Here is an 18,064-nt window from a genome sequence, read left to right as displayed (position 1 = left end):
ATTGTGGATCACAGGAATCAGTCAATGACCTCAGTTTTAAAACACCAGTCTGGCTGCATTTGGTCTGCTCTGCTGTCACCTGGAATCTCTGCTGTATGTGCAACTACAAACCCTCGGTTTATAAATTTACTTAAAATATTATAAATCTCCTACTGATGTAAGACTGCTCCTGCGAGGAAAGGTTTATTAAAGAAACAAATCTTACGTGAGAAGACTGCAGAGAAGAGATGCATTTTGCCATAGCTGTATGGCTGAACCTATGGGGGTGGACAGAAATTCTGAATCTTTTCTTCCAGCCCCTGTGTTGGAGGAAGGGTTAGGTTGGAATCCTGCAGTTTTCCAAAGTGGTGTCTTGGAAGAGAGAGGAGTGAGTCCCAGGCTGAGCCTTCCTCTAGGAGAGGAACTGCAGGTATCCCGTCATGCCCTGCGCCGCTTTGCACCTCGGTGTATCCCGTCATGCCCCGCGCTGCTTAGCGCCTCGCTGTATCCCGTCATGCCCTGCGGCACTGCTTTGCACCTCGGTGTATCCCGTCATTCCCCACGGCGCCGCTTTGCGCCTCGGTGTATCCCGTCATGCCCCGCGCCGCTTTGCGCCTCGTTGTATCCCATCATGCCCTGCGGAACTCTGTGCCTCGGTTTATCCCATCATTCCCCCGGCGCCGCTTTGCTCCTTGGCGTACAAATGACGTCACCCGCGTTTATTTCGCCTCTCATTTGCATAAATTTACATAAGGCTGGCGCCTCAGTGAGGTGGGCGGGGTCAGAGCCACGCCCAGGCCCCTCCCAGTAGAAACCAGTAACTCCCAGTCCCCGTGGTCAGTGACGTCAATCGCGTTTATTTCTGATCTCATTTACATAAATTTGCATATCGGCGCGGTGGGCGGGGTCAGAGCCGCGTTGGCCCCTCCCACTCCCTCCCAGTACAACCCAGTAACCCCCAGGCCCCGCCCAGTTTGTCCTGCTCCTGTCGCTCCATATAAGAGAAGGGGCGTGGCCTGACAAGGGGCGTGGTGGGTTCACCTGTGGGGGGAGGGGCAAAGGTTAAACCACGCCCAGAAACCCCAAAACCAGTTTAAACCAGTATAAACCAGTAACCCCCAAACCCACTCCCAGTCCATCCCAGTATATACCAGTAACCCCCAAACCCACTCCCAGTTCATCCCAGTGTAAACCAGTGACCCCAAACCCACTCCCAGTTCATCCCAGTATAAACCAGTGACCCCCAAGCCCACTCCCAGTCCATCCCAGTATAAACCAGTGACCCCAAACCCACTCCCAGTCCATCCCAGTATAAACCAGTGACCCCAAACCACCTCCCAGTTCATCCCAGTATAAACCAGTGACCCCAAACCCACTCCCAGTCCATCCCAGTACAAACCAATGACCCCAAACCCACTCCCAGTCCATCCCAGTACAAACCAGTGACCGCAAACCCACTCCCAGTCCCTCCCAGTATAAACCAGTGACCCCAAACCCACTCCCAGTCCATCCCAGTATAAACCAGTGACCCCCAAACCCACTCCCAGTTCATCCCAGTATAAACCAGTGACCCCAAACCCCCTCCCAGTTCATCCCAGTATAAACCAGTGCCCTCACCTGTTCATACTGGTTTGAACTGGGATCTCTCGACGCTCGGCGGCCTCCAGGGAGCGGCTCAGGGCCAGGGCCCGGCGCTGGGGGTACTGGGAGTTACTGGGTTATACTGGTTTGTACTGGTTTGTACTGGGTTATACTGGTTTGTACTGGTTTGGGGGTTTTCCTTACTGGTTTGTACGGGGAGGGGGTTTAGGGGTCACTGGGATGAAGTGGGATGAACTGGGAAGGGATTTGGGGTGACTGGTTTGTACTGGTTTATACTGGTTTGGGGTTTTTCTTTACTGGTTTGTACTGGTTTGTACTGGGAGGGGGTTTGGGGGTTTTGGGGGATTTTTGAGGAGAATTTGGGGGATTTTGGGGCTCTGAAAATCCCAATTTTCAGTCAGAATTTTTGGGTCATTTTTTGGGATTTTTAATGGGAATTTTTGGGGTCATTTTTGGGGCATTTTGGGTGAATTTTGGGGGTTTTCCGGGCTCTAAAAGTTCCGATTTTTAGTGGGAATTTTGAGGTGATTTTGGGGGGATTCTGGGGCTTTAAAAATCTCAGTTTTGGGGGGGAATTTTGGAGTAAATTTTTGGGATTTTGGGTGGAAATTTTGGGGGTTTTGGGGCTTCAAAAATTCCAATTTTTGGGTGAATTTTTGGGATTTTTGGGGCTCTAAAAATCCCAATTTTTAGTGGGAATTTTGGGGTTTTTTGAGGGATTTTAGGTGGGAATTTTGGGGTGAATTTGGGGGATTTTGGGGCTTTAAAAATCTCAGTTTTCAGTGGAAGTTTTGGGGTCATTTTGGGGGGTTTTGGGTGGAAATTTTGGGGTGAATTTTTGGGATTTTTGGGGCTCTAAAAATTCCAATTTTTGGGGGGAATTCTGGGGTGATTTTTGGGATTTTGGGTGGAAATTTTGGGGTGAATTTTGGGGGTTTTGGAACTTCAAAAATTCCAATTTTGGGGATTTTTGGGGCTCTAAAAATCCCAATTTTTACTGGGAATTTTGGGGTAAATTTGGGGAGTTTTGGGGTTTTTTGGGACTCACCACCAGCTCTTGGTTCTCTCGGAGCCGCCGGAGCTGCCCCCGCCGGGGGGGGAGGGGCGCCCGTCTGGACGGGGGGAGGGGAGAGACAAAAATCCCCAAATTTTTCCCCCCCAAAAATTCCCAAATTTCCCCCCCAGAGCATTCCTAAATCCTCCCCTCAAAATTCCCAAGTTTCCCTCTGAAAATTCCCCGATTTTCTTCCCCCAAAAATTTTCCCACGTTTCCCCTTCAAATTTCCCAAATTTTGCACTCCCAAAATTCCCCAAATTTCTCCCCAAAATCCCCGAACTTCCCCCCCCAATTCCCAAATTTTCCCCCCGAAAATTCCCAAATTTTTATCCCCAAAATTCCCAAATTTTAATCCCCAAAATTCCCAAATTTTCCTTCCTAAAATTCCCAAATTTCCCCCCAGAATTCCCAAAATTTTCCGCCCAAAATTTCCTCCCCGATTTCCGGGTTTTTCCCTCCCAAAAATTCCCAAAATTTCCAACCCAAATTCCCAGAGTTTCCCCCCCACAAAAAATCCCAGATTTTTCTCACAAAATTCCCAAATTTCCTCTCCAAAATTCCCTATTTTTGCTCTCAAAATTCCCAGGTTTTCCTCCCCAAATTCCCAAATTTTCCAGCTCCAAATCACCAAATTTTTATCCCTAAAATTCCCAAATTCCTGCCAGAAATTCCATCCTCGAATTCCTGATTTTTGCCCTCCCCAAAATTTCTCCTCAAAATTCCCAATTTTCCCTCCAAAACTTCCCAAATTTTCCTGAAAATTTCTGAAATTTTCCCCCCAAAAATCCACAAATTTCCCCCCCAAATTCCCGAAATTTTTATCCCAAAACTCCCAAATTTTCCCTCCCCAAAAATTCCCATTTCCCCCCGCCACAAAATTCCAAAATTTTCTCCCCAAAACCGCCAAACTCTGTCCCCAAAATTCCCAAATTTCCCCCAAATCTCCCAAAATTCTCCAAAATTTCCCCAAAATTTCCGTTTTTTTACCCGAAAATCTCCAGTCAGGAAGGTCCCGCAGGGCACCGGGCCCAGAGGAACTCGGGGAGAGCCCAAAGCTGAGGGAAAAACCCCAAAATTTGGGAATTTTACCCCAAAATTCCAGCAGAAATCCCCTGGAATCCCAAAGTTCGGGGAAGAAACCAAAAAAATTTGGGGAGAAAAAAATCAAAATTTGACGGAAAAAACGCCCAAAATTTGGGGAAAAAAATCCCAAAATTTGGGAATTTTAACCCAAAATTCCAGCGGGAATTCCCTCAGATCCATCCAGGATCCCAAAATTTGTTGGGAAAAAAAAAATCCCGAAAATTTGGGTAAAAATCACAGAATTTGGGGGAAAAATCCCAAATTTACCCCAAAGTTTTCCAAAATTCCCCAATTTTTCCCCGATTGCACCCCAAATCCTGGGAAATTCCTAAAAAACTCCACGGAACACCCCAAAAATTTGGGAAAAACTCAGAAATTTTGGGACAAACCTCAAATTTGCAGGAAAAAATCCCCAAATTTTGGGGAAAACCTCCAAATCCAGGGAAAAACGTCCCAAATCCCGGAAATTTCCCCAAATTTCGAGGGAAAAAACCTCCCCCAAACAATTTCCCGCCAAATCCCCTCACGACGAAACCACGCCCCCTCCCTTAAAACCACGCCTCGTTCCTGAGGCCACGCCCTCTTTCCCCCCCTCACCTCTCTCGCCATTCGCCAATCCGCTGCGGGGGGCGTGGCCAGGGCCGGGCAGCGCGCGCCTGCCGCTCCGCTGGGGGGGTGCCAAACGTCAATCACGCGCTAGCCACGCCTCTTCTTTCAAAACCCCGCCCAAATCAAGGTTAAACCACGCTCAACCCCACTCAGACCACGCCCGCTCATTTGCATCTCATTAAATCAGCGCCTCCCGCCCCCCGAGACCCTCCTGGAGCTTTGCCGGGACGAACCGAGCCGGAGGACTCTGCGCGCCGCCATCTTCGCCACGCCAGGAAGTGATGTCACCGCGCGCATGCGCACGTCACCGAAAGAGCCGCTCGCCGCCATGTTGTACGGAATGACCGCGAAGCGCGGCGCCATTTCGCACCGGAAGTGCCATGACCCAACTTCCGCTTCGTGCGCCGCCATCTTGTACGGAACGAGGCGGGAGCGGCGCCGGCGATTAAACGCCGGAAGCGAAATAAAATTAAAATAAAATTAAATTTCAATAAATTTTCAGATCGCCGCTTTTTGTTGTTGTTGTTTTGCTGTCGCCGCGGGTTTTTTTTTTTGTTTGTGGGAGTTTGAGGCGGTTGTGGGGAAAATTTTTCCCCTCAGGTTTTGCCGATTTGGGGATTTTTTTTCTTTTTAAAGAGACTTTTTTTCCCCCAAAAAATTCGTTTTTCCCTCTAAAATCCCCATTTTTCCACCTAAAATCACCATTTCCCCCCCTCTAAATCCCATTTTTCCCTTAAATCTTCTTTTTTTTCCCTAAATCCCCATTTTCCCCCTAAATTTTCATTTTTCCCCTTAAATATCCATTTTTCCCCTGAATCCCAAGTTTTCCACCCGTAATCCGCTTTTTTTTCCCCTAAATTTCCATTTCCCCCCTAAATCCCATTTCTTCCCCCTAAATTTCCAAATTTTCCCCCTAAAATCTCCCTTTTTTTCCCCCAAATCCCTGTTTTTTTCCCCAAACTCTCCATTTCTCCCCCAAATTTCCGTCTTGTCCGGAAAAACCCCCCGCACCGTGCCGCCATTTTGTACGGCAACCCTGAGCGGCCAAACCGCCCCAAAACCTCAATTTTCCCGTTTCCCCCCCCCAAATTCTAAATCCCCATTTTTCCCCCCAAATCTCCGTTTTCTCCATTTTTTACGGCAAAAACCTCGCGCCGCCATTTTGTCGCCCTCACGTCCCCCCTCACACCGCGCCGCCAGTTTGTACGGCAACCCCCAGCGGTCAAACCGCCCCAAAACTCCCTAAATTTTGCCCTTTTCCCCCCAAATTTAGAGTCGGAGATTTCCATTTTTATCTCTAAAATCCACTTTTCCCCCAAATCCCCTTTTTCCACCCAAATCTCCGTTTTCTCCATTTTGTACGGCACGATCCTCAAGGCGCCGCCATTCTGCGCCCTCAGGTCACCCTCAAACAGCGCCGCCATTTTGTACGGCATCCCCCAGCGGTCAAACCGCCCCAAAACCTCCCGATTTTATCCATCTTTTCTCCAATTTTAGAATCGGAAAATCCATTTTTTTATCTCTAAAATCCCCTTTTCCCCCGAAATCCCCTTTTTTCCTCCCAAATCCCTGTTTTCTCTATTCTGTACGGCGAAATCTCCGAGCCGCCATTTTGTCGCCCTCACACCGCGCCGGCATTTTGTACGGCAAGCCCCGGAGGCCAAACCGCCCCAAAACCTCTCGATTTTATCCGTTTTTTGCCCCAAAAAACGAGTCGGATATTTCCGGTTTTTAATTATTTTGAATTTTTCAGGATCCCCCCTCAGCCCAACGTGTCTTTCCAGGGTCTTTTCGGGGTGTCTGAGGGCGCGGCCGGAGCGGCCCCGAGGGAGCTCAGCGGGTTTTCAGCGAAGGTTTGCCGGAGAGGGCCTGATTAAACAAACAAAAAAAACCCGAAATAAATAAAAATGTAAAAATATCATTCTGGGGAGGGATTCCCCCTCCCCCCAAATTTTTTGGGGGGGTTTTTTTGGGGGGGTTTTTTTGGTCACCTTTGGCCGCCAGCTGCAGGTGGTTCCGGAGGCGCCGGCGGCGCTGATCGGCCTCGTGCGTGGCCTTGGCAAATGAGGAGAAGGTGGAAGGAGGCAGCTCTTAGGAACAGAATTATTCCTTTTATCCTCTCTATGCCTGTTGAAGTACTGCCTTCCCTTAGGGGCATAACTCAAGCAAACACCTGTTGGATGCCATTGTGTTTTCAGGGATGATTTAGGGATGGCTGCCCATTTCTAGTGATCCTGTTCAGAAGTGGTTTAAAATGTACAGTAGTGTAGGCGGAAAGTCAAGCTAGAGCTGCTGTGACAGTGCTTCCATCATCTGTCAGCATCCTGAGTGTTGTGAGCTAAACCTGAAATTTGATTTGAACTGCCTGATATCTGCCAAGGGGCAGGATATCATTGCTGGAGAGAAATCCTCTCATCTTCCGCGACTCCATCCCCAGTCAGATGGAAGAACAGGTTGGTATCCAGAGGTGAATGGCACTGGACCTTTACGGGGCACAGAAATCATCCATATCCCCATGCTTTTAAGGAAAAGGATTCTGAGCAGAGGGCCCTTTGGCTCTGCGGCAGAAACTGTTTGGAAAAACTTGCAAAAAAATTTTTTTTTTTTTGGAAAAACTTGGAGGAAGATATCAAAGCACACCTCGTGATTTTTGGTTTTTTAATTGCAGGAGTATTTTTTTTATTTTTCATTTCATTGAAGAGTTGACTGAAGCGTTCTTTAGGTGATCTTGGTGCTGAATGTCTCCTTAGGAGTTCTGAGCACAGCGAAGAATGAGCCCCTTGCAGGCTGACCCTATTTGGACAACCTGCTTCTCACCCAGCCTCACCACGTGTGACATCACCCACCGTGGACTGCGCTCCCAAAACATCAAAGAAAATTCAGCATTTTTTTATAAAAACAAACTTATGTAAATAATAAAATTAGAAATTTAATTTTTTTATAATAACATTTTTCTATATTTTATTAGCTAATTTTTATATTGACATTAAAAAATCAATATATTTTTAGCAACGAAGAAAGTTATTGGTCATTGGTTCTAAGTAACACACTTCCCTTCATGAATTGATTGACCACTACTGGCTATTGATTTCTTCTTCTTCATGCTGATTTGCTCTATTTTTAGTCCTTTTGTCATCTTCTTTAGCATTTTCTCCGACAGGGGTAAAAGGGGCAACTTTGGGGTTCATGGAGACTTTTCTGGGGCACATTTGGGGCAGGGAATTTGGAGAGAACTTGAGGGTCTGGAGGACACGTTTGGGAACCGGATGGACACTTGGAGGGGCACTTAGGGATTCTGTCGGACAATTCGGGGTCCAGGGGGGCACTTGGAGGTGAGGGAGGGGAATCCGGGGCCCTTCGGGGTCCGGGCGGGCACCTGGGGGGCTCTGAGGGGCCTCTCTGGGGCGCGGGGGATGATGGGAGTTGTAGGCGCGGGTAGAACAGGGTTTGAACGGCGCCGCGGAGCATCACGGGAGGTCGAGGCGCAGCTCCAATGGCTGTCGGCGGGGCGCGGGGCATGATGGGAGATGGAGTCACGGCTGGAGTAGCGCTCCAAGTGCGCCGCGGAGCATGCTGGGAGCTGTAGTCCCGGAAGTGGCTCGAACGCGGCGTCTGGGGCTCCGGGAAGGCGCTTTGGGGACACTTTTGTGTCCGAGCCGCGATTTGAGGTCCTCGGGGGGAACGTGTACGGCTCGGGAGCACTTGCGGGGAGCTTGGGGAGCTGTAACCGAGCTCTCTAGGGCCCCGGGCGGGGCAGGAGTTTTTAGGCGCAGAACCGTGTTCCGAGGGGCTCCGAGGCCGGGGGGGATGATTGGAGATGAATCCCTGAAGTCGCTCTAAGGGGAATCTGTGGGGTCGCAGCGTTCAAGGGATCCGGGGACGCTTTGGGGGCGGGGAATGGGCGCTGAGGGAACAGTTGGGGATCCTGGAGGGGCTGGGGGACACTTGTTCACTTCAACGTGTTTATTTACTTATGAAACATACGTATTGTATTTAAAACTTAATATTCCATAGGTATGGGTTCTATAGGCGTAGATATCAATTAGCCTAAGTGCAAAACCTACTATTCCATGTAAGAATGATGTTCTCTGCTGTTAAAAGCAAAATTAACCAAAACAAACAAAAAGGAGAGGGTTAACAATTAATGAGAAAGGAACAGAAAAGGTTGTTATGCCACTGTAAACTTTCACTCTGAGTCTACATTTCAAATAATACAGGTGACCCATCTGAAGGAGGATTTCTCCTCAGGAGAAATGTCTTTCTAAAAGTTTCCTTTGTTGCAAGGAGCTGCCTCTGTGCCAGGAGCCCGGCCCAGCTCAGCAGCACAGAAACAGCACAAGGACTTGAACGACCCTCCCGTGGATTTGGTGTTTCCATTCAACTCTGTCCCTGAAAGAGTGTTCCAAAAACTTCTCAAGAACTCAAAGGTAAATTTAAACACTGAAGTTTTTTGCAGTTTTAATGAGAAACACAGAGAGACCCAATGGAGAAAGTGTCCCCAGGTTCCATCACTGCAGGCACTGATGACAGGTGGGGACAGACAAGGCAAAGGTGTCTCTGGTGCTGAGCAAACCTGGATGTGTTCCATGAATCCAAAAGGCCAAGGCCTGAGCCCCGGCCCCTGGCAAGGCAGGGATCTGTGGGGCAGGGATCTGTGGATCAGAGCTCTGTGGGTCAGGGCTCTGTGGGTCAGGGCTCAGCCGTGGGTCAGAGATCTGTGGGTCAGGGCTCTGTGGGTCAGGGCTCAGCCGTGGGTCAGGGCTCAGCCGTGGGTCAGGGCTCTGTGGGTCAGGGCTCTGTGGGTCAGGGCTCAGCCGTGGGTCACAGATCCGTGGGTCAGGGCTCTGTGGGGCAGGGCTCTGTGGGTCAGGGCTCAGCCGTGGGTCACAGACCCGTGGGTCAGGGCTCTGTGGGTCAGGGCTCAGCCGTGGGTCACAGATCCGTGAGTCAGGGCTCAGCCGTGGGGCTCACCGTGGCAGGGGTTGCTCAGGAGGTCACTCGGGGGGCGCCGGATCCTGTGGGGCGGCTCCAGCGGCTCCTGTGGGGCAGAGACGGGGGCGGGACAATCTGTGGGGCAGGAGCCATCTGTGGGGCGGGGATGGGATCTGTGGGGCGGGGTTTGGGATTCGGGATCTATGGGGCAGAGGGGGGATCCCTCAAAATTCCCACAAAAATCCCCAAACTTCCCAAAAACTCCAAATTTCCCCCCCCAAAAAATTCAAGTTTTTTTCCTCGAAAGAATTCCCAAAATTTTCCCCCAGAATTCCCAAAATTTCCCAATTTTTTCCCAATTTTCCCCCATTTTTCTCAATTTTTCCCAATTTTTCCCCATTTTCCCCAGTTTTTCCCCATTTTTCCCAATTTTTCCCAATTTTTTTTAATATTCCGAAAGTTTCCCACAGAATCCTCAAAAAATTCCCCCAAAATTCCCCAAAATTTTCCACAAAAATTCACAAATCTTTCAAATCCCCCCAAATGTTCCCAATTTTTTTCCCAATTTTCCCAAATTTTGGGGCTTTTCCCCCAAATTTTCCCCAAAAATCCCCCTAAAAACGACCCCAAACCATCAAAAAATCCCAAAATTTTCCCGATTTTCCCGCAAAATCCCCTAAAAATTCCCCCCAAAATCCCCAAATTCCCAATTTTCACCCCAAATCTCCCAAAATTTCCCCAAAATTTTCTCCCAGATTTCCCAAATCCTCCATTTTCCCCCCCAGAATTCCCCTAAAAACGACCCCGAAAATCCCAAATTTCCCCCAAATTCTCAAATTTTCACCCCACATTTCCCCAAATTTCGGGGTTTTTCCCCCAAAACTTTCTGAGCTCGAGGGCCACCAGTGGGCGCTCTGCGGGGAGAGAATTTGGCGGATTTTGGGAAAATTTGGGGGAATTTTGGGGCGTTTTGAAGGAATTTTGGGAGAATTTTGAGGATTTGGGGTCATTTTGGGGCAAATTTGGGGGAATTTTTTGGGCAATTTGGGAGAATTTGGGGGAAATTTCAGGTAATTTGGAAAAAATTGGGGGAATTTTGGGGATTTTGGGAAAATTCAGGGGATTTGGGGGGAAATTTTGGGGGATTTTGGGAGGAATTTGGGAAAAAAATTGGGACTTTTTGGGGGAAATTTGGCGTTTTTTTTTCCGGAAATTTCGGGGTTATTTGGGGGAATTTTGGGAAAAATTGGGAATTTTAGGGGGAAATTCGGGGGATTCGGAGGAATTTGGAGAAGGAATGGTGAAATCCTGGGAATTTTTGGACCATTTTGGGTCATGTCGTGAGAAATTCTGGGTGATTTGGGAGGGAAATTTTGGGTGATGTGGAAGGGAAATTTTGAGAAATTTGGGAAGGAAATTTTGAGAAATTTGGGGGAATTTTTGCAATTTTTGTAGAAATTTTGGGATTTTTTTTAGATTTTGGTGAAATTTCTGAGAATTTGGATAATTTTTGAAAAAAATTTTGAAAATTTTGGGGAATTTGGGGGGATTTTTGACAAAATTTTGGGAATTTTTTTTGGATTTTGGTAAAATTTGGGGAATTTTTGAGGAAATTTTGGGAATTTTTGTGGGCTGTTTTTGGGGGGAAATTCGGGAGAATTTTGGTCGATTTTGGGGGGGATTTGGGGACAATTTTGGGGGAGATATTTGGGGAATTTTGAAGAATTTTGGGGGATTTTTGAAGAAATTTTGGGAATTTTGGGGGGATTTTGGTAAAATTTGGTAATTTTTTGGGACTTTTGAGGAAATTTTGGGAATTTTTTTAGATTTTTTGGGAAATTTGAGGGGAATTTTGGGGAGTTTTGGGGAAACTTGGGGCGGATTTTTTGGGGGGGAAATTCGGGACCATTTTGGGGTCATTTGGGGCCTCGGTGTATCCCGTCATGCCCCGCGCTGCTTTGCGCCTCGGTGTATCCCGTCATGCCCCAGAGCGCCACTTTGCGCCTCGGTGTATCCCGTCATGCCCTGCGGCGCTCTGTGCCTCGGTTTATCCCATCATTCCCCCAGCGCCGCTTTGCTCCTCGGCATACAAATGACGTCACCCGCGTTTATTTCGCTTGTCATTTGCATAAATTTACATAAGGCTGGCGCGTCAGTGAGGTGGGCGGGGTCAGAGCCGCATTGGCCCCTCCCACTCCTTCCCAGTACAACCCAGTAACCCCCAGGCCCCGCCCAGTTTGTCCCGCCCTTGTCGCTCCATATAAGGGAAGGGGGCGTGGCCTGACGAGGGGCGTAGTCGGTTCACCTGTGGGGGGAGGGGCCATGGTTACACCATGCCCAGAAACCCCGAAACCAGTATAAACCAGTATAAACCAGTGACCCCAAACCCACTCCCAGTCCATTCCAGTATAAACCGGTGACCCCAAACCCACTCCCAGTTCATCCCAGTATAAACCAGTGACCCCCAAACCCACTCCCAGTTCATCCCAGTATAAACCAGTGACCCCAAACCCACTCCCAGTTCATCCCAGTATAAACCGGTAACCCCCAAACCCACTCCCAGTTCATCCCAGTATAAACCAGTGACCCCAAACCCACTCCCAGTCCATCCCAGTATAAACCAGTGCCCCCCAGTCCCCGTCCCAGTGCCCTCACCTGTCCGTACTGGTTTGAACTGGGATCTCTCGACGCTCGGCGGCCTTCAGGGAGCGGCTCAGGGCCAGGGCCCGGCGCTGGGGGATACTGGGAGTTACTGGTTTATACTGGTTTGTACTGGTTTGTACTGGTTTATACTGGTTTGTACTGGTTTGGGGGTTTTCCTTACTGGTTTGTACGGGGACAGGGTTTAGGGGTCACTGGGATGAAGAGGGATGAACTGGGAAGGGATTTGGGGTGACTGGTTTGTACTGGTTTATACTGGTTTGGGGTTTTTCTTTACTGGTTTGTACTGATTTGTACTGGGAGGGGGTTTGGGGTTTTTTTGGGATTTTTGGGGAGAATTTTGGGGATTTTGGTGCATCAAAAATCCCAATTTTCAGTCGGAATTTTGGGTGAATTTGGGGGACTTGGGGGCTTTAAAAATCCAAATTTTTAGTGGGAATTTTGGGGTGAATTTGGGGGGTTTTGGGACTTCAAATATTCCAATTTTTGGGTGAATTTTGGGGATTTTGGGGCTCCTAAAAATTCCAATTTTTAGTGGGAATTTTGGGGTCATTTTTGGGGATTTGGGGCCTCCAAAAATCTCAATTTTAGTGAGAATTTTGGGGGATTTTGGGTGGGAATTTTGGGGTGAATTTGGGTAATTTTGGGGCTTCAAAAATCCCATTTTTCAATCAGAATTTTGGGGTCATTTTTTGGGATTTTGGGGCTCTGAAATCCTGATTTTTGGGGCAAATTTTTGGGTCATTTTTTGGGATTTTGGGTCTCTGAAATCCCGATTTTTAATGGGAATTTTTGGGGTCATTTTTGGGGCATTTTGGGTGAATTTTGGGGCTCTAACAGTTCCAATTTTTAGTGGGAATTTTGGGGTGAATTTAGGGGATTTTGGGTGGAAATTTTGGGGTGAATTTAGGGGATTTTGGGGCTTTAAAAATTTTCACTTTCAGCAGGAAATTTTGGGGTGAATTTTGGAGATTTTTGGGCTTTAAAAAATCTCAATTTTAGTGGGAATTTTGTGTGGGAATTTTGGGGTGAATTTGAGGGATTTTGGGGCTTAAAAATATCTCAGTTTTCAGTCGGGATTTTGGGGTCATTTTTTGGGATTTTGGGGCTCTGAAATCTCGATTTTTAGTGGGAATTTTTGGGGTCATTTTTGGGGAATTTTGGGTGAATTTTTGGGGATTTTGGGGCTCTGAAAATCCCAATTTTTAGTGGGAATTTTGGGTTTTAATGGGGGGATTTTGGGTGGGAATTTTGGGGTGAATTTGGGTAATTTTGGGGCTTCTAAAAATCCCATTTTTCAGTCGGAATTTTGGGGTCATTTTCTGGGATTTGGGGGCTCTGAAATCCTGATTTTTAATGGGATCTTTTGGAGTCATTTTTGGGGCATTTTGGGTGAATTTTGGGGCTCTAAAAGTTCCAATTTTTAGTGGGAATTTTGGGGTGAATTTAGGGGATTTTGGGTGGAAATTTTGGGGTGAATTTAGGGGATTTTGGGGCTCTAAAAATTCCAATTTTTGGGTGAATTTTTGGGATTTTTGGGGCTCTAAAAATCCCAGTTTTTAGTGGGAATTTTGGGGTAAATTTGAGGGATTTTAGGTGGGAATTTTGGGGGGAATTTTGGGGATTTTTGGGCTTTAAAAATTTCCACTTTCAGCAGGAAATTTTGGGGTGAATTTTGGAGATTTTTGGGCTCTAAAAAATCTCAATTTTAGTGGGAATTTTGGGTGGGAATTTTGGGGTGAACTTGGAGGATTTTGGGGCTTCTAAAAATCCCATTTTTCAGTCGGAATTTTGGGGTAATTTTCTGCGATATGGGGGCTCTGAAATCCTGATTTTTAATGGGAATTTTTGGGGTAATTTTGGGGGCATTTTGGGGGATTTTGGGGCTCTAAAAGTTCCAATTTTTAGTGGGAATTTTGAGGTTTTTTGGGGGGATTTTGGGGCTCTGAAAATCCCAATTTTTAGTTGGAATTTTGGGGTGAATTTTGGGGACTTGGGTGCTTTAAAAAATCCAAATTTTTAGTGGGAATTTTGGAGTAAATTTTTGGAATTTTGGGGTGAATTTTGGGGATTTTAGGGCTTCAAAAATTCGAATATTTCGGTGAATTTTTGGGATTCTGGGGGCTCTAAAAATCCCAATTTTGGGGGGGAATTTTGGGTAAATTTGAGGGATTTTGAGGCTTAAAAAATTTCAGTTTTCAGTGGAAATTTTGGGGTCATTTTTTGGGATATTGGGTGGAAATTCTGGGGTGAATTTTTGGGGCTCTAAAAATTCCAATTTGGGGGGGGGAATTTTGGGGTGATTTTTGGCATTTTGGGTGGAAATTTTGGGGTGAATTTTGGAGGTCTTGGGACTTCAAAAATTCAAATTTTTGGGTGAATTTTTGGGATTTTTGGGGCTCTAAAAATGCCAATTTTTAGTGGAAATTTTGGAATTTTTGGGGGGATTTGGGGTAGAAATTTTGGGGTGAATTTGGGGGATTTCGAGGCTTCTAAAAATCCCATTTTTCAGTCGGGATTTTGGGGTCATTTTCTGGGATTTTGGGGCTCTGAAATCCCGATTTTTAATGGGAATTTTTGGGGTCATTTTTGGGGCATTTTGGGTGAATTTTGGGGCTCTAAAAGTTCCAATTTTTAGTGGGAATTTTGGGTTTTTTTGGGGGGATTTGGGGTGGGAATTTTGGGGTGAATTTTTAGGGATTTTGGGGCTCTGAAAATCCCAATTTTTAGTGGGAATTTTGGGGTAAATTTTGGGGGATTTAGGGGCTTTAAAAATCCAAATTTTTAGTGGGAATTTTGGAGTAAATTTTTAGGGATTTTGGGTGGAAATTTTGGGGTGAATTTTGGGGATTTTGGGGCTTTTAAAAGTCCAATTTTTGGGTGAATTTTTGGGATTTTTGGGGCTCTAAAAATCCCAATTTTTGGGGGGAATTTTGGGGTAAATTTGAGGGATTTTGAGGCTTAAAAAATTTCAGTTTTCAGTGGAAATTTTGGTATCATTTTTAGGGATTTTGGGTGGAAATTTTGGGGTGAATTTAGGGGATTTTTGGGCTTTAAAAATCTCAGTTTTGGGGGGGAATTTTGGAGTAAATTTTTGGGATTTTGGGTGGAAATTTGGGGGTGAATTTAGGGGATTTTTGGGCTTTAAAAATCTCAATTTTGGGGGGGAATTTTGGAGTAAATTTTTGGGATTTTGGGTGGAAATTTTGGGGTGAATTTAGGGGATTTTTGGGCTTTAAAAATTCCAAATTTTTGGTGACTTTAGGCGATTTGGGGGCTTAAAAAATTCCAATTTTTAGCGGGAATTTTGCGGTTTTTTGAGGGATTTTAGGTGGGAATTTTGGGGTGAATTTGGGGGATTTTGGGGCTTTAAAAATCTCAATTTTTGGGGGGAATTTTTGGGATTTTGGGGCTTTAAAAATTCCCACTTTAAGCAGGAAATTTTGGAGTGAATTCTGGGGATTTTTGGGCTCTAAAAATTTCAATTTTAATGGGAATTTTGGGGGATTTTGGGTGGGAATTTTGGGGTGAATTTGGGGGATTTGGGGGCTTAAAAACATCTCAGTTTTCAGTCGGGATTTTGGGGTCATGTTCTGGGATTTTGGGGCTCTGAAATCCCGATTTTTAGTGGGAATCTTTGGGGTCATTTTTGGGGCATTTTGGGTGAATTTTGGGAGATTTTGGGGCTCTAAAAGTTCCTATTTTTAGTGGGAATTTTGGGGTGATTTTTGGCATTTTGGGGGGAAATTTTAGGGGTGAATTTTTAGGGATTTTGGGGCTCTAAAAATCCCAATTTTTAGTGGGAATTTTGGGGTGAATTTAGGGGATTTTGGGTGGAAATTTTGGGGTGAATTTAGGGGATTTTGGGGCTTTAAAAATTTGTCCTGGGTTGAAGTATATTCTATCACCATCTTCATGAACTGCTGAAACCAGGTGAGGCAGTGCTCCCTGCCTCCTCCACTCTGGCTTATCTTCTGTTAATGGGCCCATCAGCACCTTTGCTACACAGCTCACAGATAACCCCCTCCTGGACTACCTCCTGTTAATGGGCCCATCAGGCCTTATCACATGACTCACCATCCCATTGTGAGATGCTCCGCCCAGAGGGAGGAACCAAGCATTCCAGCCTGGATATAAGCTGAGACTCTGAACACCAGAGGGGCGCTTACCCTCTGGATTCCCAGAGGACCCGAGCTACCAGACCTTTCTACAGGATCACTGCTTCAGGAAGACCACCTCATCTGGACTGCTTCCATCACTCTGCTCAGGTTGTATTCTGACTCTGTCAGTGGTCTTTTGTATTATTGCATCTATTTTAGTTTACTTTCTTTCCTTTTTTTTTTCCTATTAAATTGTATCTCTGACTTGGAGCCTCTCATTTGTTTTGCTTCCAAACCACTACACATGGAAAAGAAAAAGCCCGTTTTAGTTATTAATACAGTTGTTCACGTTCCATCACAATCAGAAGACAGCATAATTAACTATTAGCATATTATTTGAGAATCAAAGCTTCCAGCCAGAAAAACTGCCTGTCAAGAGATGTCAGTAAGAAGAGGCAGCCATAGTACGGAGACCACACAGTTCCTCGTGCCCACACGTTCCCAGTGCACGATGCAAGTAATCATCAAAAGCACAGCTGAGACAGAATACAGTAATAGAAAGTTAACGACTTACACCATTTGCACCATAAGAATGCAGTAAGAGGAGGGAGCTCAGGCAAATAGAGTTACAAAGTAGGTTGAAAAGCAGCTCGTCTTACTAATCAGAACAGCATTGAGTGGTACGATGTGCAGAACTCAGAGACAACGTAAGAAAAATATTATCTAGCAAATAATGTATGCCTGTGGTTATAGATCGAAATTATGACACCCATTCCTGGTTTTGCCAGCTCTCCTGTGGAATTGTGAGGAGGCTCCACTTCTCCATCATTAAAATGGGGATCACAGGAAATTCTTGTTACTTGGAATGCTAAAGTTTACTTAAACTTTCAAATTCTACGTATAGGATACTGCAGAAGGAGTGTTTTCAGTTTTATTTAAGTCTTGAATTTTAAGCACAGTGGAAATGAATGAAAACACAGTTAAGTTAAACTCTGGTGCTTATTTGTCCCTGGACCTTTTGGATAAAAGTCCCTCTGGACTAAAAATCTGAGGAAAACTAGTAACAGCAGGGAAAGTCAATTGCATTCATAAGTAGAAATGAAAGCTATGTAAGGTGAAGAAACTCGTGTGGCATGCGTCAATGGAACTAGTCCTAGTTATTAGTTACTAGTCACGGCGAACAGGCGCTTTCTCGCTTCCCAGGCTAGGAGACGCACTTTCCGTGCCGCAGAAGCTTCTCTGCTTGTGGAGAGCTCAGAAACGGCGCCCAGCCGCTGTTCCCAGCCTGCCTGCAGCGTTGAACCGCTGACTGCACTTGGCGCAGAGAACAGGCGCTTTCTCGCTTCCCAGGCTAAGAGAAGCACTTTCCGTGCTGCAGAAGCTTCTCTGTTTGTGGAGAGAACCAGTCCACCAGGCCATTGCTATTCCAATTTAAACATTCAGTTCCACTCTCTGCCGTGCTCCAGATACCCCTATATGTTACTCCAGTGTCTTTGTCGCATTTAACTTCAGTATCTGAAAACAAGGTAAGATCTGAAAATCTAAGGACAGCATACCAATTCTTTTCCCTGACAGTTTCCCCAGTCTCTGTTCTGTTTAAACTTGGCTCTCAAATGTCTTGTCTAGTAAGTCAGTGAAAATGCCCTGTCAGGCAGTCTGTAAGTGTGTATGAAGGTCTTCAGTTACAAAATTTAGAGTTTTATTAAGAGACACCTAGAACAACCAAGATGTGCTTAAAAGTTCTTTGTAGTATTAGCTTTAGAATAAAAAAAGACAACTTACTAGAGAGCCTAGCCTACAGCAGGAGCTTCTGGGTATCTCATCCTTGTGTACTGCACAGCTAACCGCAATAGCATTGTTCACAGCAGTTGCTGCGGTATACTCACCTATTTCACACTGCTTCCCTGAGAAACCTTGGTGGCACTGGCAGATGAAGAGCTGTGGGGAATAATATGCCTGTGAACACTGGCCCCCATTGTAGCCTTTATTTCTGGTGCAGGCTGTGGAATAAGCCAAAGCCAGGAAATACTGTTAAGATTTC

At 46.1% G+C, this 18,064-nt stretch overlaps 1 protein-coding gene and 2 long non-coding RNA genes across 9 annotated transcripts in view; 2 read left to right on the top strand and 1 right to left on the bottom strand.

The window, feature by feature from the left end:
- The window catches only part of LOC136304295 (uncharacterized), a 69,595-nt gene extending 64,763 nt beyond the window's left edge, over nucleotides 1-4,832 (top strand). The window contains exon 3 of the long non-coding RNA XR_010724461.1: nucleotides 4,518-4,832. This is a non-coding gene — a long non-coding RNA (uncharacterized lncRNA). The remainder of the gene's footprint in view (nucleotides 1-4,517) is intronic.
- On the bottom strand, nucleotides 818-4,608 carry LOC136304294 (large ribosomal subunit protein mL52-like). 7 transcript variants are annotated; one of them, XR_010724459.1, is made up of 6 exons: nucleotides 4,564-4,608; nucleotides 4,319-4,388; nucleotides 3,626-3,693; nucleotides 2,630-2,693; nucleotides 1,597-1,682; nucleotides 822-1,020 (listed from the first exon to the last, which is right to left on the bottom strand). XR_010724459.1 is itself a non-coding variant. In XM_066207933.1 (5 exons), exons 1-5 carry the CDS (start codon nucleotides 4,589-4,591, stop codon nucleotides 1,017-1,019), a joined length of 234 nt encoding a protein of 77 aa, XP_066064030.1. In that variant the 5' UTR covers nucleotides 4,592-4,608; the 3' UTR covers nucleotides 824-1,016. The 7 variants fall into 7 exon arrangements, 5 of the variants coding, with proteins under 5 accessions (XP_066064025.1, XP_066064030.1, XP_066064027.1 ...); XR_010724460.1 differs by having other exon boundaries at nucleotides 823-1,020; nucleotides 1,597-1,673; XM_066207933.1 differs by lacking the exon at nucleotides 1,597-1,682 and having other exon boundaries at nucleotides 824-1,020.
- A 3,091-nt stretch (nucleotides 4,833-7,923) lies between the features above and the next one.
- On the top strand, nucleotides 7,924-16,722 carry LOC136304297 (uncharacterized). Its single transcript, XR_010724462.1, has 3 exons — nucleotides 7,924-7,998; nucleotides 8,615-8,757; nucleotides 15,857-16,722. It is a non-coding gene; the product is annotated as an uncharacterized lncRNA (long non-coding RNA).
- The last annotated feature ends 1,342 nt before the right edge of the window (nucleotides 16,723-18,064 follow it).

The sequence above is a fragment of the Chamaea fasciata genome, unplaced genomic scaffold, assembly GCF_029207755.1.
Source record: "Chamaea fasciata isolate MVZ Bird 193981 ecotype frontalis unplaced genomic scaffold, bChaFas1.0.hap1 SCAF_68, whole genome shotgun sequence".
In the NCBI taxonomy this organism is placed as follows: Eukaryota; Metazoa; Chordata; class Aves; order Passeriformes; family Sylviidae; genus Chamaea; species Chamaea fasciata.
This window is presented reverse-complemented; position numbering and strand designations above follow the sequence as displayed.